At 39.3% G+C, this 18,971-nt stretch overlaps 1 protein-coding gene across 1 annotated transcript in view; it reads left to right on the forward strand.

Annotated features, from left to right (window-relative positions):
* The first annotated feature begins 13,937 nt into the window (after positions 1–13,937).
* FGD3 (FYVE, RhoGEF and PH domain containing 3) overlaps positions 13,938–18,971 on the forward strand; it is a 109,380-nt gene continuing 104,346 nt past the window's right edge. The window contains exons 1-2 of the mRNA XM_044683462.1: positions 13,938–13,959; positions 15,879–16,473. Of these exons, the coding sequence (XP_044539397.1) occupies positions 15,928–16,473 (546 nt within the window). The 5' untranslated portion in view covers positions 13,938–13,959; positions 15,879–15,927. The remainder of the gene's footprint in view (positions 13,960–15,878; positions 16,474–18,971) is intronic.

Consider the following 18,971-nt stretch of genomic DNA (forward strand, 5'->3'; position numbering starts at 1 on the left):
ACATTTAGGGATCTTTTGAAGCATTGAATTATGTTTGAAGAAATGAAATTACCCCTTTAATTTCTATTCTCCAGGCAAATGATTTCAGGTTTTTTCACTTTTCCTCATAGCATTTACTTTTCATTCCTTTAATTATCTTTATTGTCCTTATTGGACCTTTTGCAGGGTCTTCACATTCCTGTCAAAATTCAGTAATGAAGACTGGGCCTAGTATTCTAATAATAGGCCAGTGTAGAGCACATAGGAAGGAATACTTGCCAGCCATTTCCTTGCTTATTGCCTTTTTCCTTAATCCCATCTGACATCACTAAGTTACAGGGAAGAGCATGGTGGCAGACAGAGTGGTGGCAAAGCACCCTAGACTGGGCTCTGAGCCCATTTTGGCCACAGATGGGTTGGAGGAGGCAGGAGAGCACGTTAACCATCCTGTGTGGCAGATTCAGTTTGATACAACCAACATTTATTGAGCATTTCCCAGGTGGTAGGCATAATATCAAGTGCTAGACTTACAAAGATAAAAAATTTTAAAAGCCCTGCCCTCCAGGAGCTTATATTCTATAGTGGAGAAACTACAGACATACAAATAGATCACTACAACATATAGATCTTTTTGGAGGAGGACTGATATTAGGATATTAATCTGGACAACAGAAGACTATGATGAGTTTCTCACCTTTCCCCTACCTTTCCCGAATATCACTAACTCTTATTTAGCTTGTGGTTTACAAGTAACTCCTGGTCTTTTTCTTCTACATTAGTGTCTCATTGGTCCTTCTCTGAGCAATTTTTGCATTTGAGGTTTTGGGTGCTTAATATCCATCCACCTCTATATAATTTCAGTGAGGATTTAGATTAGAAAATTCATACTTGAATCCCAACTTCTGACATTTTCTACTTGTGTGACCCTCAGCAAACTGAACCTCTGTTTCTTCATCTATAAGACGGGAATACCATATCTTTGCCCTTCCAGCCTCTCAGGATTGTTGCTAAGACAGTGCTTTGTGAACCATTAAACATCGTAAAAATGGGCATTTTGGCTGTAACCAAGAGAAATAATCTTTATCTTTTGGAAGTCTAGAAACTAGAAACAGTATCTAGTTGGTGTTTCTGGAAGAAGCTATTAAAGCATAAGATCATGACATGGTAGATTTAGAGCTGGAAGGGAACTTCAAGGTTAGTCAAACAGTCTTGTCTTAAAGATGAGATTGAGGCTCAGAAACGCTAATGAACTTCCCTGGGGTTGTACAGCTAATAAGTAACAGGGCAGGATTTGAATTCAGGTCTTCCTGACTCCAAGTACAACACTCAGATAACCACCTTTTTGCTTTACCATGTTCAACTATAACCTTCCCTCCCTTTTTTTAAGTACATTTTCTTGTCTCCGTATAATCCCGTATCATTCCGTATCATTCGTTTTTCATTATCTTTTATTTTGAAGCAGGAGTTTGCCTTAGTGTTCATTAAGACCATCCATATGAAGCTGGCTGCTAATTAGCTTCCGTGTGTCTGATTCCCCTGTCCGGACAAAAAGACGGAGAGCTAACTAAGCACATCTCTTTTTGTTGGACACAGAGTACTTCAGTTGGTCTGAAGGGCTTCTGGAAGCTGCCTTTTTCTGAAGACCCTCACTGAGTTCGTTGCTAAGGCCAAGTAGTTAGATCTCGAGAGAAAAAGTCTCCCTTTCAAAGGCACAAGGGTGGCTTTAAAGTGACTCACCCCCATAAAAAGGCTTCCACGAAGCAAATTGCCTGTTAAACTTTAAGCCACTAGAGGAACGTTTCAGTTAAAAATAGTTAAAAAATAATATTTAGTTAAATAAATGTGCTTTGAGTTAGTGGAGAGCTCTGAAGCCAGGAATCCGTACGGTAGCATTGTCATGACCCCCAGCCTCCACCCTCCCAAGCAGTGTTTTCAGACCTAGCAAATGAAGCTTGACGCAGGCTCACGTAATCACCCAGAAATGCAAATGCGCTGTCATTTTGTGACCTGTGTTGCGAAAATTGGAAAGAGGAAGTTATGTTTTGCTGTTGCATGAAGTTCAAATGAGAAGGGAAGATGTGAACCTATATAGAAAACTTGTAAGTGATATTTTTCTTTTTTTGGTCTTTAATGACACATAAAACAGCTGCATGTGCTTTCTTTTAAAGTGCTCTTTGTATCAGCTTGGGAGTTGGAGACTAGGTGACACCATAGTTGCTTCCATGGCAGGAAGCCCTGAAATGTCTTACAGCAGAATGGTGGTTGTGAATCTGAATGTGTGCTTAATGTGTTCAGTTGTAATTATGTGTCTGGAGTTAGATTTGGTGTCAGCTTGTCACCAGCTAAAAAGAGGATTTCCTGAGACTGTGACATCTTTTTAAAAATAAATTAAATGCATATTAACTTAAATGACTACTGCCTTGAGGTTGTTTAATGTGTTTTACCTCTATACTGCCAATGATCTAATCACATAGGAAGAAATTTGAGGGGACCGATCAGCTCTTTTCAGAATCCCATAATAGGAGGTAATTACAGAGATTAGGATTTGACGGAAGGGATTGAAGGATTTGCTGGCAGACAAGATGGTATAAAAGGCACTGGACTGGGATATAGAGAACTGGGTTCTGATGATCTAAAGTTGGCCATTGGCCGTGTGATTTAGAGCAAACTATTTAGCCTCTCTGGGCTTCAGTTTCAGTTTAATTCAACAAGCATTTTAAGCTTCTGCTATCTACTAGGCACAGGAGTAGTGCTGGGCTTACAAAAATAAAAACCAAGAAAGCCCTGCTCTCAAGGAGCCTCTATTCTACTGGACAGAACCCACATGTCCATAGATAAGTCAATACAAAGTATATACAGAATAATTTGTAGGGGAGGGGAGGCACTAACAACAGGGGAAATTGAGAAAAAGGCCTTCTTGTCTAAGAAGAGGTGTTTGAACTGAACCTTGAATGGAGCTGGTTATTCCAAGAGGCTGAGGCAAGTAGGAAGGGCATTCCAGGCATAGGAAATAGCCTAGGCAAAGGCAGAATAGGAGATGAAATGTCATTTACTGAGATTAGAAAATATGCCATTTTTTTCTTCTGTAAATCATAGAGTAGGATGAAATGATTTCTCAAGTTTCTTTCTAGCCTTAATAATTTATAATTGCATGATTTTTGAAAGGGAACTGCCACAAGTTTTAATGGAGAGGCCCTTGGAAAACAGACCAAGAAGCAGCTAGGTAGCTCAGTGGCTTGAGTCAGGCCAAGAGATGGGAGGTCCTGGGTTCGAATGTGGCCTCAGACACTTCTTAGCTGTATAACCCTGGGCAAGTCCCTTAACCCTTGTTGCCTAGACCTTACTGCTCTTTTGACTTAGAACCAGTATACAGAATTGATTCTAAAATGGGGGTGGGTGGAGGGGGAGAGAAGTAGGGGAGCAGGAAGAGGGAAGGGGAGAGGGAGAGGGAAAGAGAAAAGGGCAGAGGAGGGAAGGGAAAGGAAAGGAAAAAGGAGAGGAGAGGAGTCGAGTCACAGGGGGCTTCATCATAACTGCTTCCAGGTCCCCAAGCAGAAAATAGGAATGTCCTTGCCACAGCAAAGCCATGAACAATTCCTGAGGCTGAGCTGATGATGAACCAGTAAATCCCATAGACATTACAGTTGGTGAGTGATACTATTGAGTACTGGCAAACTGCACCAACAAGAACTTAATTTCCAAGCAGTGTAATATCTGCACGTTGAAAAGGGCAGAGTAGTTGTCTTTTGTTGTTCAAATGTTTATCACTTTTAATTTTTCAAAGTTTTTTAATCTTTGCCTTCTCATTGGCTCCTCCTCCTTGTAGCCCTGTGAGGTAGAGAGCACCAAACTTTGTACATTTTGCTGATGAGGAAACTGAAGCCCAGAGATAAATGACTTGCCTTTGGTTAGACAGGTAGTAATTATGTTTCCTGATTCTTATTCCTGTTCTCTAGACACTAGTGAATAGGATAAAACAAGGCAGTTAATTTAAACATTCTTTTTAAAAATTTTCTCTTCCTCTGTTTAGTTCCTCCCCATCTATTGAGAAGCCAAACAATATATCAGTGCAGTAATGTAAAACATATTTCCATAATAGAAATTTGAAATGCCCTTTAAAAGTTAAGATAAAGTTGGCTTGACCATTTAATCTCTTGGCTGTTAGCCAGAGACAAGGAAGAACACATGGATGCATTTGGGAAATGAGACCTGGGTTGTCCCCTACCAGAAGAAACTGAGTGGCAACTTCATATACTGAGTGACGATATAGAGATTCTGGGTCCTTATCGTTCTCTCTGCAACCTCTTCCTATTTCTTCCCACCACTTTTCATACCAAAACCAATGAGCATTTTAAATTCTGCTGCGGTATCACATTATTTTTCTTTGCTTCAATTTATTCAGGTCCGTACTATAAAGTAAAGCATTCCCAGGGGGAAAAAATGAGACATGAAAAAATGTAGCTCGTTTTTTCTTCAAAGAAAAGGCTGGACTTTGGGCTTTTAGGCCACCAGGCAGAGTAGAGGAAACGAATGGACATTTTGGGGAAACATTGGATAAACCATCAGAAAGGGCTCTGTCGTCTATGGGCCAGCAATGTAGGGATGATAAATAAGCCAAGAGTGGTTTTTGCCTGGGCCCTGAGCAGTGAATGCCTCTCAGCTTGGAGAGACCTTGACTTGGTAGGTTTAAAAATGTATAAGCTTAGGCAATTCTAAGAGATCCTCAACCTCTCCACCTCCCCATTATTCTAGGAAGTTTAAAAACTGAAAACTGTATACTACATTGTCGTCATTTGACTTTTGCTAATGACCAAATTAAGAATTTTTCCAAAGAAGATTTTTTTTTTAGCCTGCAAGGATAAGTGATTTTTAAAAATCAGCAGGTATAAATGTCTCCTTATAAAGAATGCCAGATGTTTAATGACCTTAACGGCCATTTAATTCAACCCTCTAATATTGTGCAGAAGAGACTGAGACCAGAGAAGGGAAAGGCCTTGCCTAAGGTCACAAAATGAGTTCATGGCAGAGCCTTGACCAGAACAGGTTTTTTCACATTGAGATGTTGTTTTCTAACATGCTGAGAGAAAATATCCAAAAAAGATAAAGTGTATGTGGAATCCAGGGCTTGAGAAACTACAGGATTTTGTTGTTGACTGTCTTTGAGGCAGACAGAGACTGGCAGTGTCAGGCAGGAGACAGGCGGCTGTTGGGCAGGCCGGTCAGGCTTGTGGGAGATGCAGGCATAGGAAGTGGTTTGTCCCTGGTTCTGAGTGTCTTGTGGTGAAGTTCTGCTTTATATAACATTAATAGATTCTTTGTTAGATTCTACTTGAAACATAAAATTTACAAAAGGTCAATATTGTGTCTTTTAAAGATCCTTAGCAGTTTTATTGCTTTAGAATTATGTAAAAAACTAAACACAAGTAAACACTTGAATACATGCTTGCTTGTATTCATATTCATATCTTTGAGGCTGCAGAGGGTGGAATTTGTTTTGGTTTCTTTTCTTTTTTTTAATTCAAGATTCCAGGTAAAGCCACAAAGAACCTTTGGAGATCCTCTAGTCCAACCCTCTCCATTTTGCAGATGAGGAGCCCAAGATTACCTAAAATTTCTCCATCCTCATTAAACTGAAATGAGCTCCAGGGAAGGGGTTTTTGTTTTTTTTTTCCCTCATACCTATTCAGGGCATTTGAGGACTGACTCACTCTATCCCATGCAGACAACCACAGCTTACTCTGTTCAGCACAAAGATGTCTTAGACCATTTAGATCAATCTCCTTATTTTACAAATGAGAAAATCGAGGCCCAGAGAGATTAAGTGATTTATCCAAGGTCACAAAGTGAATTAGTTGTAGAACTGAAACTACAGCCCAAGCTTCCTGATTCCCATTCCAATATTTAATCAATTATATTCACAGAATATGAGGTACCTATTGTGAAGAGAGCTGTGCTTGGCCCTCAGGGAGAATACAAAAATGAATAAGATATGATTCTCTGCCCTCAGATTGCTTGCATCTTGGCAGAGAAGGAGCTGCAAACTAGTAGGTAGAGAAAAAGACTTGGAGACAGGAAGACTTGAGTTCAAATCTTGCTTTCAACGCAATAAATATGTGGTCCTGGGCAAGTCCCTTAAGGGGACTTGTGAGTCATCTTCTCATCTGTAAAATGGGAATGAGAATACTTGTAGCACCCACCCCATAAGATGAAGATCAGCTGAAACAATTTATATAAAGTGTTTTGCAAACCTCAAAGTACTATGTCAAGTCAGTTATGTGACATGCCCATTAATCCTGACTATAAGGTAGGCTTTTGTAAATACATAAATGAGGTTCCAACAATGTCCTACATGAGTTCTGAGGAAAGGAACATTGTTTCTCTTACTGAAAGATTCAGGAAAAACTTTGTGGAGAAGGTAGCACATGATGTGAGTACCAAACGGTGAACAATTCATCAGCAGAGATGAGGGAAAGCATTCTTGATGTAGGGGGAAATATGCATAAAGACAGAAAAGGATGAAAGCCTAGGGTGAGGTAGGACAGAGAATAACTCATTTGACTAAAACATATGACATATAGAAATAATATAAAGTAAGCTTAGAAAGGGAGAGTAGCATCAGAATATGGAGGACCTTGAATACCAAGCAAAGGATTTTGAATTTTAATTGATAAGCAATAAAGAAACCATTGAAAAATGTTTTAAAATCTATTTCAGATTGCTTATCAGTTTAGAGGGAGAAGGGAGAAAGTGAAGAAGGGAAGTTTGGGGAGAGGATTTGGAACTCAAAAATTATTTTAAATGGATGTTAGAAAAATTTTACAAATAATTGGGGGAAGTAAAATGTTATTAAATAAACAAAAGAAACAATAGAAAATGCATGAAAAGAAGGGAGACCCTAGTAGCTCTATATGTAATATTTGGGCAGTAATATGAAGGATGCCTTGGAAGGGGATTGTAGATAGAATCTTCCCTCTATATGACTCTCTGTTGGTGATCTTCCATACATACATGGATTCAAGTACCTTTATATAGATGGCTCCCAAATCTACATGTCTAGCCCTCATCTCTTTCCTAAATTGAGTCTTTCACTACCAACTACCTGCTAGATATCTCCTGGATGTCCAGTTGGCATCTCAAATGTAAGACCTCCAAAATGGAACTCATCTTTTCTCTTCCCTTCAGCCTGCCACCTTCCACATGTTCCTGTTTCTGCTGACAATACTGTGTATTAGTTCCAAGGCAGAAGAGCAGTTATGGCTCCAGTGATGGGCAGACTTTTTAAAGAGGGGGCCAAAGGAAAGGAAATGCTCATCTATCAGTCTGCTTCTAAGGCAACTCTTTCAAAGTTTCATTGTATTGTGTCCTACTCATTGTATTCGTCAGATTAGGAATAATGTGGCCCCAATAGAACATTTCAGGGGGCTGTAGCTGACCCACCAGTCAGAGTTTGCCCATCACTGGTAGGCAATAGGGGCTTATCTTGCCCAAGGTTAAACAGCTATGAAGTGTCTGAGATCAGATTTGAACCCAAGACCTCCCATCTCTGGGTCTTGTTCTCAATCTACTGAGCTACCTAGCTTTCCTCTAGAGGGCCTTTCTTACATGTTATATTCCATTGGGGGTCAAGAATGATTTCATTTTTGTCTTTTATCCTGAGTACTAGTATAGTGCCTTACAATAGTACATAGTAGTTATGTAATGTATACTTAATTGAATCATTCTAACTTCTCTGGTCTGTGGAGCAGCTTAAATATATTAAATTTAACAAGTAGTTATCTCTTTCTCAAGATTGATGTTTGGGTCAGGAAGTGACAATGAAATGATGTGATAAACTGCTCCGTAGGAGAGATAAGCAAGGGCAGTTTTGTTACCAATCAGGCATCAAACAGTTGTTAAGCATCTGCTATAAGCCAGGTACTGTGTCAGGTGCTGGAGGTACAAATACCATACGTGAAACAGTCCCATTTTGCCAGGAGTTTACATTGAAATGGGAGTTTGCAGGTCCTTTTACCTCCCATGTGCAATCATGCCCTGCCATCCATACTCTTATATTTTCCACAAAAGGAGACCATGTCTGGTAGTGCAGCAAAGCCCCTTGGACCAAGAGGAGGTGTGTGCTCTAGTTCCAGATCAACTAATAATTCATTGCCTTTGGGTTCTTGATCATGTTCTTTGGCCTCTCCAACATCTGAGCCACGTAATACCAGATCATCCCAAAATCTCATCCAAAGAATAAATTTAGGAGTTTAAAGCCATTAACTCCACTCAGTTTTTAGGAGACATTTTGATGGTGGTCATCTAATGTGGAGGACAAAGGCATATGAGGCATTCAAAAGTGACTTAAACAGTAAAAAATACTTTTATGCCCCCACATTTCTTGGGGGTGGGAGGGAATGTCAAAATGCAGCAAAAGTTTCCTAAAATAATACTGCATTACAGGGGCTTGGTGAAAGGAGGTTACATTTGGGTAGAGAAGCATTTATTATACTAGAAAGAATGTTATGGTAATTGCAAAATTACCCAAGTGGCCCAAGAACTACTATAAATCTGTGAAATCCACATAAAGATAACTTATTATATAGGGTAGCCGAATATTGCTTAGAGTGATTATTTGCTATAATGGAGTGATGGGCTCATTTTCTTAATAGAATTTTTTGTTTTATATCTTTATGTCAGCCACCTACAACATTATATTCCTCAGGAGGTACCATTGATTTGATTTTATTAAGCAAGAAGTACAAAATAATGATTTTATTCCCCCATTTGTGATGGAAATGACTAATTTTTATGTAGGAAATCTTAGCAGCCTCTGGCTCTAAGTAAAAACCTCTTAATTGCCACCCCTCCCCCAACATAGCTTTTAAATTGAAATAACAGCTCTTTCTGCCAGCTTGTCCCAGTCTCTGGTCAGCGTGTACAATTTGGTCTCCAAGGCAGCCTGATTGATCCACCATATTGACTAGTTTTTGATTTTGTGTTTTCAAAAATATTTGACCCAGATTGTGGACTGGTTCCTTAAGCTGAAAAATCCTTGTGCTATTATATTGTGATGAAAAAGTTGGAAGAGACTTCCAGATTTTTTAAATGATAGTGATCGTAAAATCATAGATCTTCAAGATGGAAGCATCCTTAGAGATCATCTAGGCCACAACATTCATTTGACAGATGTACAAAGTAAGACTTTAAAGCAGAGTCAGATGGCTTTCTCAAGGTCATGTAGGTAATAAGTAGCAATGATAGGATTTTCACCCAGGTCTTCTGGCTTCAAATCCAGTGAAGCTTTCTATTAATTGTGCTGCCTATTCATTACCTTCAAGACTGGTTGATGTAGTTATTTATGACATAATCTAAAGGTCTGGAATTCAGATCTCAGCTTTCCTAGGGCTTGCATTTCCTCTCTATAAATTAGGGAGGGTCTAGATGGCCTAAGTTCCTTTCTAGTTCCAAATTTATTATCCTGCCGACTACCTGTGTGACTATGGGTAATATCACCTTTCTCTTTGAACCCAGTTTCCCCCTCTATATAATAAACTTAGATGATCTCTAAGTCCTTTTAAACTGTCTGTGATTCTTTGAACCACAGTGATTCCATATAGGATTTTAAAAATAACGACAGCAATAAATTTAATTTTATTTGTATATATTTAAATGGTTGGTGAGAGGAATGGGGGGTAGTTGATAAGGAAAAGGAAATATGTATTCATCCTGGTTTTTTATTTTTTCCTTTTCCCCCTTCAGATCATTCTTCTGTCCCTGCTCCAATTTCTGCTCCTGTTCCAGGTGAAAGCCATTCTGATTCATCATCAGCACCAGAGACAGAGGGCCAGTTGCAAAGTCTCAGCCCTTTACAATGTACCCAGCAACCAGGAAAAAGACCTCAAATCAAGTGTCCAGCTGCCAAAACACACCCTCCGAAAAAACCCCGAGGCAAGTGTTTGAATGCCTTTGTTTTTCCATCCAATTTTTCTTTCAAATTAATTTAACTTTGGGGGATCTGGTTGTTTCACTGTGGAGTGCAAAATTAATCTGACTTCCTAACATTAGCCAGCTTTAACATAATTGGCCAAGCTGGTTTTTCAGACCCTTATATTTGTCTTATGTTGAGTCCTTGCTTATGAGGAAGCTGAGTTACAGTGTGACCTCAGACAAGACTGTTCCCCCCTCTGGGCCTTAGTTTCCTCATCTGCAAAATGAGGTGGCTGTACTAGATAATTTTTGAGATTCTTTTCCAGCTCTGTCAATATGGGTTACTGTAATGAAAATATTTAGGAAGAGAGACAGTGGGAGTAGAGAAATGATCTGATTGATCAGGTTCAGGGAATTTAGCCTGATAATTGTTTTGCTACTTCCACTGTAAAACTTAAAATTTCTGCATTTCCAAAGATAGGATTTCTTGTTCAATGGCCCATTGTGCAGGAATGTTTAAGGCAGGATATTACACATTTTTAACTAGAAATGAGAGTAGCCCTCTCTTCTGAGCTCTGACCAAATAGTCTAAAATATCCTCACTTGAAGTGGGGGTGGTTTTTTGCCCCATTTTTCATAAAAGCTATTATAGACCTTTATAACTGGAAGAGACTAACAATCAGAGCTGTCCAAAAGTAGAATAATTTTTTAAAGCAGTGAGCTCCCTGTAATAACAGTTGATTTCATGTTGTTTTTAAGTTTTGAAACACACTATATTATGTGTTGTCTCATTTCCTCTTTGTGACAGCCCTTTGAGGTAGATACTCCAAGTTTTATCCTCATTTTATAGGGGGGAGGAAACAGACTTGAAGAGATTAATTGACTTGCTTGGAGTCATGCTACTAGTAAATGCTGGAGCTGAAATTTGAATTCAGCTCTTTCCTATCTCTAAGCACAAGTGCTGTGATCTTTCTGCTAACCCGTTGTGCCTGTCTTCAGCCAAAGAACTTAAATAGAGGTTTATGACCACCTGGTAGGGATTCCACAGAAGAGATTCCTGTACAGTAGGAGAGGTTGTATTAGATAAGCTCTGAGGTCCCTTTAATCACTAAGCTCCTACATTCTACATAAAAAGGCAGTGTGCTAGAGTGGAAAAAACCCCCCACTGGACCAGGAATTAGAAAACCTGAGTTCTAGTCCTGGCATTGGTAGGTAGTAGCTTTATAATCTCAGTAAATCACTTCTAGTTTATTATTCAGTTTCTTCACATGTAAAATGGGGATAATGTTACTTGTATTACACATGTTTCAGAGCACCAGTGAAGGTCAAATGATACCATGTATTAAAGTGCTTTGTAGCCATTTCTTTTAGTTGGATGTGTGACTTCACTGTTATTCAGACCCCCTTCTATCAGTATAGATTGGCATTTTTCTGCCAATCACTTGTCAGGGCAATTTAGGAGAAATGATTTGCTGTATAGTAGGAAACCATATTCCTGGCCTAGAACCTTATTTTCTAATGATGATGATAATTATGCAAACTCATGTTTCTGTTTTACTTTATAGTTTTAAAATCCTTTCCCACAACTGCCCCAGGAGACGAATAGTACAAATCTATAGGCTTTTGTGCCTATAGGTTTTAAAATTTTACTTAAATAGTCTGAGAAACTCCTTACTGCTCCTACCCCAGACATCCACACATGCACACACAGACACAGATGAACCTTTTTTTTGAAACAGAGAAATGAGAATATACCCTGGTTATTTTTTATTTGAGAGAATCATGAATCTCTGAAAACTGTCACCCTTTAATGGGATAGAGGGGCTACTGACAGTCTAATTACATGCATTTCTTTAAAGTGACTGATGGGTCTCAGGATATAGGCCAGTTTATGTTTGAGGAGTTGTCATAATACTCGTATGAGTAATTTTTTCCATACAGAAGATTTTATTGTCATATATAATTATAGAAATTTCAATAAAACATTTGTATTATTAGAATTTAATAGAATGCAGATTTTCTTTGCCAAACTTTAAGTATTTCACCCCTTTGTAAGAAGTCTGGGGGGCAGCTGGGTAGCTCAGTGGATTGAGAACCAGACCTAGAGATGGGAGGTCCTAGGTTCAAATCCGGCCTCAGACACTTCCCAGCTGTGTGACCCTGGGCAAGTCACTTGACCCCCATTGCCCACCCTTACCACTCTTCCACCAAGGAGCCAATACACAGAAGTTAAGGGTTTAAAAATAAATTAAAAAAAAAAAAAAGAAGTCTGCACCCGTTACGTAGCCTTCCTCAAGTACTCCCCCTATCAGTCCCCTGTCTTCCCCGTCTAGAAGGGTTCTTCTTACCCTTACTCCATTGTCCATACTCTATTTCAACTCTTCTATGCATTAATCACATTCTGATTTGTATTATAGCTAATTGTATATATTTCTCATCTCCTTAATATTCTGTAAGATTATTGAGGGCAAGGTTTACTTCTCTCTGGCAGTATCTAACATGGAACTCTGCATAGAATATACTTAATTTATCAATTATTTAATGTTTTAAATTTGTTATAGTGAATTAAATTACTGGGTTCAGAGTTTGGCCTTTAAAGAAGATCTATCTTGAATTATTGTTAGAGATTTGTCTTCATTTTTTATGATTAAAAATACTATTTCTTTAACAAACATTTATTAAGTACCAATAAATTAAAAATGAATACTTAAAAGAGCTTTTAAAAATTATACCAAGGAGTAGCTAGGTTGCATAAGTGCCAAGCTTGGAGTCAAGAGGAGCTGAGTTCAAATTTGGCCCTAGATACTTCCTATCAGTGTGACTTTGGACAAGTAACCTAATCCCAATTACCTAGCCCTTATTGCTCTTCTATCTTAGAATTGCTACCACGTGCCAATTCTAAGACAGAAGGTAAGGGTTTTTTTTTTTTTAAATTAAAGTAAAATAAAAATCATTCCAACCACAAGAAAAAAGTGAAACTAAAGGAATTATTAGATGGTATAGTGGAAAATATTCTAGATTTGAATCAAAGGACCTTGGTACGGATCTGGCTCTGCCACTTATAGCTCACATTGCCTTGGGGAAGTCACCTCTCCTTGACTCAATTCTCCCCTGTAAACTGAGGGGTTTGTGCTAGGTGACCTCTGAGACTCCTTCTAACTCTCAATCTGTGAATTAATGACTAAACTTTTCCTAGGTGTATTTACCAGCAATCCCTTTTGAATAGCTTTCTGCTCAGTCTTCTCATCAAATGTTACTAGACACGTTGCTTAGGCCAGAATCATATTTATCCTGCTCAGCAAATGAGGAAGGAAGTGTGTGACGAAGATTCTCCTACAAGAAACAAGGGGAAGGGGAAACCAGCCCTTACCTTGGCTTACGTGGGTGGTTGTTTTTTAGGCATATTGCTGTGTATGCAGCTGTGTGCCAGTTAGTGTTTGTTGCCCATTTGCAAAGACTAACACATAATGGAATTTTTTTCATTCTGGATATAGCCTTTGAGAAGGAAGCATAAGACAGGAACTAATGCTCTATTGGGAAGCATTGCTTTGTGTGCCTTTACACAACCAACGCTTTGGATTAGGAGAATATCCTGTTTGGTAACAAGAATATTGTGTACTGTCTGTCAGGACTCTCTTTTATGTGATAGAGTGGGTATAGTTTAGCCAAAGGAAAGGATGGTCATCATTTTGGATATTAAAATGTGGCTATGCTAATAATATCCAGCCTAGGAATTAGTAGAGAGGCCTGAAGTGATGGACTAAGGACTAAATAATAGCCATGTAATAGGAACTTATATTGCTCATTTTTTGCTCCAAGAAGTTGGACTTTGTTGATATATAATATAACAGGAAAAAGGTAAATGTTGACTGCTAAAATTTTCTTTTTAGTACCTCCTAAGCCTGTCCATTTCAAACCACTTGGGCAAGAAAGAGATTCGCAGCGAATACCTCCAGCACCACGTAGACCTCTGCCAGCTGATCCAAGGCCATCCAGGACCCTACTGACCACAGAAGGAGAAACACATATCTCACCAGACATCAGCAGCCTGATTGAAAAATTTGAAAGCATCTGGTAATTCCATCTTATGGTTTTCTAGATCCAGGTTATAAAATAGAGGGAAAAACTTGGACAAGTGACTTGGCCTTTTTGGATTTAAGATTCTTCCTAAGTAAAATAAATGGATTCTATTAGGTCAAGAGTTCTTAACCTTCTCTGTGTCATGAGCCCTTCTGGAAGTCTACTCATCCCTTCTCAGAGTTATGTTTTGTTGTTTTTTTTCCAGGAAAAACATATTTTTATTATGTTGAAGGTATAATTAGGAAATTTCTTTTCATGGAATATGAAAGCTGTTACTTAAAGTAATGGTCTTCAAACTCCTGCCCCAAAGCTAAATTCATTCTCCCCCACCTTTTGGTTTGTTTATTTTCTTCCCATGAGCTAAGACTGGTGTTTTCTTTTGTTTGTTTGTTTTTTAAACCGTTACCTCAGTTATGTTTTTAATAGTTGAAGGAAATGTTAAATATCAGTTAGAGATTAGTGAAAATATATAATTTTTTCCATCTAGTATCATAGACCCTCTAAAATCTATCAATATCTTTTATATCTGTGGACCCCAGGTTAAGAAATATAGGTTAAATGTATTATAAAGATCTCATCTAACTCCTCCGGTGGTCTCTGAATCTTTGAATTGCATTTTCAGTAAATAAAACAAATTGACATCTTTTCTGGTTCATTTAAATACATTAACTATGCACCAAAGCTCCTGTGAACATAGACTCGAAGTCTTATCTTGACTCCTTCAGAGGAGCACCGTAAAAGGCCAGTCACACATGTCCACACGCTTTCAAATTCCTGAAGGAGGAGGAGGGATGTCAAGACGAAAAGTGCTTCTCTTTAAAGGATTGCAGAGCTCTGGAGTTTTCCACAGTGGTTGCTTTGATTTCACCAGATGCATTTCTGGTTTGGTGGGCAGCAGCTAAATTGGTATCCCTATGTCATGTTATGGGACGTTATATCTATGTAAGATTTTACATTTATATATAGAATATTTATATCATAGGACATATATCAGTTTGTAGAATATATATGTGTATGTATATGTGTGTATATCTATATCTCTCTATTGTTACCTGTATCTTAAAATGGCCTCTATAAACAGTGTTTTGGGATATTCTCATACATATGTGTAAGGAGTAAGGAAGAGGAGGAAATAAATGCACTAGACCAGGAGCCAGTAGACTCATGTTCTACGTCTGTCACTAATTCATTGTGTGACCTTGGGCAAGTGACTTCCTCTCTTTGAGGCTGCTTCCTCATCTGTAAAATGAGGAAACTCTACAATCTCTAAGTCTCTGCCAGGTTAATGTAGTAGAAAGAGCTCTAGACTTGGAGTGAGAAGAACTGAGTATGTATGACATTGGACAAAACCTTTAACTTTTCCAGGTCTCAGTTTTATATATAGCTCATGTAAAATGAGGAAATTGGGTAAGATAATCTCTGATGTCTTCGTAAATGCCAATATTCTCTGATTTTGATTCCAGTTTTAAACAGAGCAGTGGCCTCAGGGTTGTGTCTCTTTGTTGTATTTTGGAAAGGAAAGGCAAAATGGCTGAGTTTTGTGTCCTCCCCAGCCTGGGGTCTGACCACTGTTGCTGGTTTTAATCATTAAAGATCTGTATATTCAGACAGTTCCCTTGTCTTGACAAATAGGAATTCCTCTAAAAGGCAGCTGTGTCCTTGTAAGATATGTCAGATTCTCTTTTTCCTATTGAGCAATTTATTGTTTTATTCTGACATTAGGCACTTGCTCCCTGACTTGAATGGCTATGTGTTTTATGAGGATGTGTCTACACCGGAAAGGCATTTCTTAAGCTTTGGTGCTCTGGATCTTGCTGTTCCATGCATTGAATCTACACGATCATTGCATACGTTGTGTGGTTAGGAACGTGGCTCCTCACAAACTTACCTTTTTCTTTCTCCTTCCTTTACAGGCATCCCATTCCTGTTCTTCAGAGGAGCCAGTCCCATTTACCCTTTAGGATGGAGTCAGTTTTGGGCTCATCACCATCCCCAAACACCACAGACTGTGAGCTCCCCTTTGGCTCAGGTGACTCAAGTGAGAAGAACAAGAGAGACGGAAGCCAGCCAGATGTGCTGGGCATTATGGAGCCATCCAGTGTAGACATGGGCAAGCTAAGAGAACTCCACATAGGGGACAGCCAGAGCTTTGAGGACCAGTCTGCTGCTAAGCCCAGCAAAGAGGCCATGGGAGGGGATGGTGCAAAAGCCTCAGGTGTTGAACAGGGCAGCAATGGGAAAATCCCTAACCGAGACAGTGGCATTGACAGCCCTTCCTGTAGCGTGGCAGGAGAGACCTTTCCAACTGAAGAAGGAGGGGAGAACAAGAAATATCCCAGCCCTGGACTCCTCATCGAGATGGAGCCTGAGGGAGAACAGAGTGTGAGTTCACCTGGTGACTCCCAGAAGGAGGTAGCCCCAGAGGCCGACAGCGATGTTGATGAGGGAAGCAGTGAGGAGCCAGAAACTGCGGATGTGCCAAAGGGAGAAGACCTAGAGGTAGCCAAGGTAAGATGCCTGCTTTCCCACATCTTATTTAGGGTTTCTCTAACTCCCCTACCCCCTAGTAGGTATCTTCGAGGGGATTTTGGCTGGCAAAAGAATCTGTTGTCCTTTTCCCTATATCTGAGCACTCCCGTGCCATTTCTCATATTCAGTCCCTGTAATACTATCCCATAATTACTCTTTTTTGTCCAAGAGTAGGGGGACCAACAACATCGATTGATGGCATAGAGGTTCCTGTCCCCACCCCCCAATCAACCTCAAACCATACCTATAATAATCATGATGATGATAACTTACATGTATATACTGTTTCATGGTTTACAAAATGTTTCTTCACAATATTCCTTCGAAGCATACCAGTTGGTGTATACAATTCTATTGACTCTTTCCTCACCCAAAATGAGCTTTTTGGGAGACCACTCAGCAGGCTAGAGAATTTTGGAATATGAGTGCTTAAAATATGACAACTGGAGTGGCAGTTTGGCATGGTTTATAGAGAGCCAGCTTTGACTTGAGTTCGAGTCTCACTTCCCATATACTATCTATTTGTGACCCTGGAAAAATCACTAAACCTTTTAATGAACCCAGGCAGCTCTCTGAAACCATAAATTGCCAAGCAGGTATCAACGTACATTGAGAAAAGGGAATTCCTTTTTTGAAGTTTCCCTATGCCAGTGAAATCTCAGGTCTGGTCCCCTTGAACCTCCAAATCTGCATTTTGGGTACCAAAAAATATTTGGTTTAAAAATAATATTCTTAATTTGGGGAACAACATTTTTTCCCTCTCATTTATTCTAGAAAGAGTTTTTGGCTCAGTTAAAGAGAAAGTGGTAGTCTTTTGCCCTGGTCAGCACTTAGGATGGGCCTTTGCAATATTTGTTAGTATTTGTTAGATATTTGAGTTGAATATTTAGGTCTTCTAGTCAAATTCTTTGAATATCTCTGTTCTACATCTTAAATTTAAACCAGGTGAGTAAACAGTCCCTAAAATGTGCTCAGCACTTAAAAACTTATTCATTGTAAATGTTTTACTTAGGTGAAGGTTATTGTTTATCATGATCACAGATTCAGAGCTAGATAGGAGATTAGAGGACATGTAGTCATTTTACAGATGAGGAAACTGAGATCCAGAGATTAAAGAGTCACTCAAGGTCACACAGTGGGTGACAGAGCTGGGATCTGAACTCATTTGCTTTCACTTCAAATCCAAGGTTCTTTCTACCATACCATACTCATGATTGAAACATGGATAGAATTACAAATTTAAGTCATGGTGGACTAGGATTTAGGAGACCTTATCAGCTCTTCCATTGACTATCTGATCTTGGTCAAGTCATTTAATTTAGCTTCAGTCTCTTCCCTTGTGATGAAGGAGGAACAGTCATGTCCACCTTGTGACCTGGTGCCGATGGTGATCCCATGTCTGGTTGAACTGGGCTCTCTATCTCTCCCCTCCCCCCATTTCCTTTTTTCCTCTTTCTGCTCTTCCTCCATGTCTGGCTCTCTTCCCTTTCCCTCTTCTCCTTCTCCTTCCTTCCCCTCATCCTCTCCTTGTACTCAGACTATAAGGAGGGGCTAAAAAGGTCAGGGGGGAGGAAAAGACATCTGGCTGTACTCAAACCGTGTCCCAAAGTTGCATTGTGCAGTTAAGGTAGGAGTCAGCATGGTGGTGTAATAGATAGAGCATTACACTTGGAGTCAGGAAGTCCTAAGTTCAAATTCTTCTTTACACACTTTTAGTCTATGTGCCTTGGTACCTCAGTTTCCTTATCTACAAAATGGGGGTAATAATAGTGCCTGGGTTGTTAGGATCGATTGAGATTACTTTTTATTTATATGTACATTGCTTTCCAAACCTTAAAGTACTCTATAAGTGCTAGCTAGTATTGTTATTATTGCTTATAGGGGAAAGAACATTCACTGGATTTGGAGTTTTAAAAATTCTGGGTACCATTCCTAATTATGACATTAACTGTATCACCGTGAGCAAGTCAACTAAATTATCTGAACCTCAGTTCCCTCATCTGTTAAATGAGAATAGTAGTATTACTCACTTCACAGGGCTTTCAGAGAGAAGGCATTTTGTAGACCTTAAAGCCAACATGGGATTATGAGCCTGCCTGACAGGATTATTATGGAGATTAGAGGAGAGACTTGAGGATGTAGTGCTTTGGGAAGGTATAATACCATCAATACCAAGAAGTGATGGGAATCTTCTAAAGAAATGCATGGAGTTCATTTGGAATTGGCAGAGTATGTTGGGTAAATTCCAAATTCCTCTCCTCTCTCTGGAAGATTGTCCTTTCTTAGAAGGAACACAATTAAAAGCTGATAGATGGGGGTAGCTAGGTGGCTTAGTGAACAGAGTCAGACCTAGAACTGGGAAAGAGAGGGAGGGAGGCAGGAAGGAAGGAAGGAAAGAAGGAAGGAAGGAAGGAAGGAAGGAAGGAAGGAAGGAAGGAAGGAAGGAAGGAAGGAAGGAAGGAAGGAAGGAAGGAAGG

Source organism: Gracilinanus agilis, chromosome 1 (genome assembly GCF_016433145.1).
Source record: "Gracilinanus agilis isolate LMUSP501 chromosome 1, AgileGrace, whole genome shotgun sequence".
Lineage (NCBI taxonomy): Eukaryota > Metazoa > Chordata > Mammalia > Didelphimorphia > Didelphidae > Gracilinanus > Gracilinanus agilis.